The following is a 6,556-nucleotide window of genomic DNA, read 5'->3' as shown; positions in this document are numbered from 1 at the left end:
AATGCTTTTGAAAACTGAATTTGAATTAGTCTAATTTGAAATTGAATTTATGGTTTGAAAATGATCATCACTAAATTGAAATTGAATTTTATATTTTGAAAATGAATTGATTTGCTTTGAAACTGCATTTTATCCTTTAAAAATTCAGCTCTCAAATAATTTCAGTTTCACTTCTCACCATTCAGTTTCAGTTCTACAATTCAATTTCAGTTCCAAAATTCAGTTTTTTGGAACTTACATCCGGTTCCGGTTCAAGCGCAGATTAATAGAACTAGGTTTTACTAGCGGACCGAAAGTGTTACTGACGGGAATCTACAGCGTCTTGAGCTGAATTAAGACTTCAGAAGTCATTCGTCATGTCGAATGACCAGCGGATGAACTCTCAGGTTGGTAATAAATGTATTACATGTATAAGAACAAGCGTCATGTTAACAAATGATAGCCGTACAGTAACTGTTATGCTTATTGTAGCTGTTAGCTAAAAATGCTAATTTAGCATAGTTTGACCTGAATTCAGCTTTGACAAACAAATATGATCGACTGTTCAAGTTTAAAAAATATCCAGAGGTCAGAACACTAAGTAAAAGAATTTCAAGGAAGATAAACACTTAAAGTAGCTCCGTGACTTAAGATTGTAGCAAAGGTTTTATTAGAGACGTCTCACAGGGGTAATACATGTACACGTTTATTAATGTAAAACAACAATAAATAAAGCTTAAGGCAAATAAGTTAACTTTCACTGTTCTGTTTAAACAGCCTGTGATAGGCTAATGAGCTGTCCAGGATGTACCCTTCCTCTCACTCTACGGTAGCTGGGATAGGCTCCAGCCCCCTTGCAACCCCTGAATTTGATAAGCTGAAGAGAGAATGGACGTGTGGATGTTTAAAAACAAAAAAACAAACCAGAACTTTAAGTGTTACGTTGCAGATCCTGGCGCCTGGTGGCTCTTCATGTGTGTTTTTAGACAATGGCTCTGAGTAAAAGCTTTGTCACAGAGGGTACACTTGTATGGTCTCTCTCCATTGTGGGTCCTCATGTGAACAGTCAAGTATTCTTTTCGTGCGCAAGCTTTCCCACAAATACCGCACACAAATGGCTTGATGCCCGAGTGAAGCACTAAGTGGTTGTCTAGGTTGGTCTTGCGTTTGAAGGACCAGCCGCAGTCTGGGCAGTGGTAGGGCGTCTCCCCGCTGTGGACCCGCTTGTGAACGGTCAACGGGCCCTTGGTGCTGAATCCCTTGCCACACTCGCTGCAGTGATACGGCTTTTCGTTGGTGTGAATCCTCATGTGGATCTCCAGCTGCGCACTAGTCAGGAACATTTTGCAGCAAATGTCACAGAGGTATGACCTCTCTCTGTTTGTGTGAATCTTCTCGTGTTGCCTCAGAGTCCCAGGAAGTTTAAAACGCCTCCCGCAAATCTTACAGCTGTGGGGTCTTTCCCCAGAATGGGTCATTTTGTGGCGGGATAACGATCTGTAGTCGCAGAGGGATTTACCGCACACACCGCAGAGGTGTGTCTTCCTGTTGGTGTGAGTCCTGTGATGAGCCTTTAACTGCTCTTTGAGTTCAAACACTTTATGACAGGTGTGACATTTGTGGCGCTTCCCCTCCTCGTGAAGTTTTCGATGATCCTCCAGGGAAGCCTTTAGTGCAAATTCATTATGGCAAACATCACATTTGTATGGTTTCTCCCCCGAGTGGCAGGCTACGTGCTCGTCGAGGCTGAGAGCACTAAGGAAAGACTCTCCACAGATGTGACAGTCATCAGTTTTGTGTCGACTTTGAAGATGATCCTTTAAGACCTCCACAGACTCTGAGCGCTCTCCGCATGCTCCGCAAACACTTCCTGGATCGTTTCCGTGACTCCAGGCATGTTTAACAAGCATAACTTCTGACATGTGCAGAGCTCCACAGACCAAGCAGGAAAGATTAGCAACACTTTTCTCAGTCTTAGTCCGAGTGACGCCAGGATGTCTGATCTTTTGCTTTTTTGACACCCTGGACTGCATTTTGGAATCACATCTCTTCAGTTCATTTTTGGACTTATCATTCCTTTCTACTTTTTCTTCTTTCCTTTTGTTGCAGTTCCTGAAAGTTTCTTTCCCCTCAGCTGCAGAGCTGGCTATAAGATCTGCAGCAGGTTCTTCACTATCAGCTTCTCCCATTTCTATCTCATTTTCTTCTCTGCCAGACGCAATCTCTGATTTGCTGCCATCAACCTCTTGGGCAAGGCTGCTGCAGAAACCAGAAGCAAAAATTAACTGGGTTTAAAGTCTACATTACAATAGAGTACAGTATGATAAGACAGTGCTACACTGCCAAACGTGAAACCTGAAGATGTTTTGAAATTTTTAAGTACAAAATCTAATTTTGCTGGGAACAAATATTTAAAGCCAAGTAAAATCCTTTCTTCAATGTTCTTGCACTCCTTGGCACTCTAGGCTGAGGCATATTCTGCCCACTCCTCTTGAAGCAGCTTGCCTTTTCTGCACTTACATGGACTAATTTGAGGCAAGCTTAATTTGTAACTTGGCTACAGTTAAAAGACATGCTGAAGCCCTAGCTTGGATATCTGCCGGCTATTCAATGATACCCCCAAAAATTGACACTTGCTCCAGTGACTAAGTCAGCACACTAGAAAATGGGTTCCAGATGACTGGATTTTAGCATCCAAGAAACCTTCAAATTCACCAATTTGGTACTCCATTCGCATTTCTTTGGTTATATTTCATGCCTCACTACTCACATAACGCCTCACTGACACGTTTGGGACGTCTCACTTTCCAGATTGAAACATGATAATCTCCAAATTTACAAAACCAGAACCTTAATAAAATATTTTTCCAGTTTGGTGTGGCTGTGTCGTAAACTCAACCTAATCCAACACGAATGGGATGAACTGGGGCAACAATCACGAGCCGATCCGTAACATCCAAAACATGTGTTGACTGTCCAGATATTTTACATCACTAGGCGATGCTTTTTTGTGAGTTACCTCGTCTGTTGTCTGGTCTCATCATTAGTTAAGACAACAGAGTTCATGTTTTCAGTTTGAAGACGATGAAGGTCTTCTTCTCTGGGCTGATGCACCTCTTGAGTCTGAAAAAAACAAAAAACAAAAAACAAACACTCAGCACTAACAACGTAAAAGAAATACTGCTTAATAAAAAAAAGTGCTGTTCCACCTCAAAGGTTACAGAGTCTTAACTACCTTCAGTCGAATGTAGACCGTAGACCGCCCCCATCCCATGATGCTTCTGTGGATCTCCTCTGGCGTCAGCGTCTCTAGTTTCAGAGGTTGTAATTTACGCTTCTTGTCCAACGTTAAGATGTCAAAAGGTTTGTTGTCTCCGGCCAGCTGCGGGCAGGTGGATCTCAGCAGGTTCAGGAAGTCTGCCTCTTTCTGTCCCCGCGGACACTTCAGCTTCAGGACTGGACATTTCTTCAGGACTAACAGAGAGAGGAGCATAGAAACAGCTGCTTAGCTTTTTACACTTAACACTTTAACATTTTCAAAATAGAAAACATTTACAGTAAATAGTGACGACATAGTTAGTAAAAAAAAAGTAAAAAAAGAAAAGAAAAAAGAAGAGACTGAGACATTAATATTTCCAGTGAATTTAAACTCCCCTTTAGGGATGTCAGCATGTAGATCACTGGTTGAATGATTAAAGGTGCACATTGTTTTGAGAGAACAGGGTGTATGTGTGTGTGTGTGTGTGTGTGTGTGTGTATATATATATATATATATAATTTTTATACTTTTTATTACATTGAAATACTTATTACCATTTTTCAAGAGCAGGCTGGTCTGAGAGTGCTCCAGGATGCTGATCTTGAGGTCTATGTGGTTCTGAGCTCTGGCAAGATTTCTTCTTTCTGTCTCACACTGGTGTGGTGAAGACCTTAAAGACAGAGATCATCCACAGGCTAATTGCAGTCTGAAATGGCCAATATTAAAATGGAAATCATCCAATATACAGGTAAGGATGGTTCATTTTCAACCTTGATGGACCGGTTATGTCCGCAGTCTGCAGATTCTCATGAAACTCTTCTTTCTCACCCTCCTCTTCCTCAATAGGACTGAAGCTCCTGCTGCACTTTGATCCTGAAGAAAACAAGAACAAAGTAGAAGAGCCTCTTTGAAAGCAGAATTGTTTTATTCTTATCTTAATAATAATAATAATAATAATAATAATAATAATAATGGATTGCATTTATGTAGCGCTTTTCAAGACCCTCAAAGCACTTTACAATTCCACTATTCATTCACTCTCACATTCACACACTGGTGGAGACAGCTACAGTTGTAGCCACAGCTGCCCTGGGACAGACTGACAGAAGCGAGGCTTATCCCATTGTTTTGTCCACTTTCTGCTGTGACACAACACATGTGGGACTAATGAAGGTTTATCTTATCTTAGCTTGTATTAATATTATTGTCTACAATGCTCTGCTTTTAATGTTATAGACCACACATGCCAGACTTCAATGACAAAATCTACTATTCTGCCATTCAGAATCAATTTTAAAAGTGTAAAGGACATGATTGTACACAGTTAACACAAACACGGCTGCCGAGCTGTTAATACTGCGAATATAAAATGTGTGAAATAAATAAAGAAATAAAAAATGAAAATAAATGGTATAAAGACAAACACGGCTGGGGGAAAAAAAACACATACTTCAGAAGACTTTATTTATCCCCAAGGGGCAACTAAGAGACTGACCTTGCCAACCGTACATACAATACACAAACATCACATTGGGGAGACAGGTCAGGATAGGTAGCTGGCCGGTCAGCCGCACGAGCAGCGACCCGGAAACGAACAATGGGAAAATGTACAACATGAGGAAAGACGAGGAGAAAAGAGAACTCCCCCCAGACTGAGCTCCAACAGGGAGATCAGTTTGAGAACAGGCTTGCTAAATTCTCGTTTATATGCTACAAAGAAAAATGACCCACCCGCTTTGTTTAGCGTGGCTTCATGCGGTAGAAGCTCCAGCTGTCTCTTCTGCCGGTCGATCTCCTGTCTGAAGCCCGAAGCCTCCTCCTCGTACCCGGCCACCAGTCTGTCCACAGCCGCTAAGATCTCCCGGGAGGCGGCGGCGAGCTTCTCTGTAACAAACTCCCGCAGTTCCTCGGCTTTAGACATGTCAGCCAAACGGTCCGCTGTGTTTCTGCTCATCACCGCAACCACTGCTTTAATGTTTATATCAAATACTTAGTCACTCGCAGCATTGTTTACAATCTGAGAGCGTTTCCGGTTTTGGTGCCCGTTTCATTTTCTGCCACTAGAAACAGAGACCGTCACAAACGTTCCCGGGTCACCTCAGCCGTCCTCTTTTGTGCGTCGATGTTTTTACAGAAGCCGTAAGCTTTAATCAGTGAGAACGTAAAACAAAACGAGATATCATTATATGAAAATGACGTAAAATGATCTTCAAAGTTTTCTTTAATCAATGTATTGCAATTTCTTTATCATTTTCAATTTTAGCTGCATAAAACTGTAAAATTAAAAACAAATCGAATAAAATGTGGGATAAATATATATTGTAAAGACACACTACCTAGTCCGAAGAAAATTTATTAAGAGAAAAAAGAATAGAAATAGTGAATAAAGTAATTACAATAACTACAGAAACATACAAATATATATATATTTTTCACATTTGTTGTGCAGATGCACTTAATGATGTAATAAAAATGTATTTAGAGCTGAAACTACAACAATGATGTGAAAGAACAACAAAATCACCAATACAGGATTCAAAAGACTACAAAAGGTTGAAAAAAGATAAATAAAAAAAACCCAAAAAACTAAAACTAAACTAAACTAAACATAAAAACTAATACAAATACAATGCACAAAGTAAAAGCTTTCAATTTAAAGGTACTGCAGTGGTTAGCACTGTTCCCTCACAGCAAGAAGGTCGTGGGTTCAAATATGCCATCTGTGTTGTGGTTGTTGTTTTTTTTGGAGTTTCTCTCCAGGTACTCCCGCTCCTCCGACAGTCCAAAGACATGCAGTTAGTGGGGTTAGGTTAACTATTTATTCTAAATTCCATTTGTAAATGGTTGTCTGTTTCTCATTGTTAGCCCTGCAAAAGATTGGCAAACTGTTCAGGTTGTACTCCACCTCTCACTCTGTGGCAGCTGGGATAGGCTCTAGTAACCCTTAGCTGGACTAAAATGTGACTCTAAAAAGAGACTTGATCTTTAGCTCTATCTAAAGGTCAAGTCTCTTTTTAGAACCACATTTTAGTGCAGAAGATCAAAAGTGATGCTCTGTGGTGACAGCATGGATGCCATCATCATAATTGTTGTCAAATCCATGCTTAGGCTGGGCATGAGACTTTAGCATCTGACCTGCAGTCAGAAAAGTAGAATATAAATAACATAATATATATGTTTTTATAAATAAAATAAAAACAGAATACACACATGAAGAGTTCAGAGAGAGATGAGTTAATTGTCAGCATATTGATTGATCAATGAACGATTCACCTGTGGTTCTGTGTCGATATAAAGAAACCAAGAGGAGAGTGGAGA

At 40.4% G+C, this 6,556-nt stretch overlaps 1 protein-coding gene across 2 annotated transcripts; it reads right to left on the bottom strand.

Annotated features, from left to right (window-relative positions):
* Positions 1–638: 638 nt before the first annotated feature.
* Positions 639–5,305, bottom strand: LOC146673628 (uncharacterized). 2 transcript variants are annotated; one of them, XM_085390488.1, is made up of 6 exons: positions 4,970–5,305; positions 4,009–4,111; positions 3,793–3,908; positions 3,215–3,453; positions 2,999–3,102; positions 639–2,238 (listed from the first exon to the last, which is right to left on the bottom strand). In XM_085390488.1, the coding sequence occupies exons 1-6, from the start codon at positions 5,190–5,192 to the stop codon at positions 918–920; spliced, it is 2,106 nt and encodes a 701-aa protein (XP_085246614.1). In that variant the 5' UTR covers positions 5,193–5,305; the 3' UTR covers positions 639–917. The 2 variants fall into 2 exon arrangements, with proteins under 2 accessions (XP_085246614.1, XP_085246615.1); XM_085390489.1 differs by having other exon boundaries at positions 639–2,235.
* Positions 5,306–6,556: the final 1,251 nt, after the last annotated feature.

The sequence above is a fragment of the Rhamphochromis longiceps genome, linkage group LG3 (assembly GCF_057381845.1).
Source record: "Rhamphochromis longiceps isolate RC_006_pf linkage group LG3, R_longiceps_female_GT1.1, whole genome shotgun sequence".
Taxonomy (NCBI): domain Eukaryota; kingdom Metazoa; phylum Chordata; class Actinopteri; order Cichliformes; family Cichlidae; genus Rhamphochromis; species Rhamphochromis longiceps.
Note: the sequence above shows the minus strand (reverse complement) of the source record. Positions and strands in the feature narration are given on the sequence as shown.

Bases quoted from the DNA above. Each gene is read 5' to 3' on its own strand.
- LOC146673628 (XM_085390488.1), bottom strand. From the start codon at position 5,192: ATGAGCAGAAACACAGCGGACCGTTTGGCTGACATGTCTAAAGCCGAG. The intron at 3,909-4,008 runs GTTGAAAATGAA...TCTGTCTTTAAG, and splicing joins GACATAACCGGTCCATCAAG to GTCTTCACCACACCAGTGTG. The intron at 3,454-3,792 runs GTAATAAGTATT...TCTCTCTGTTAG, and splicing joins CAGCCTGCTCTTGAAAAATG to TCCTGAAGAAATGTCCAGTC.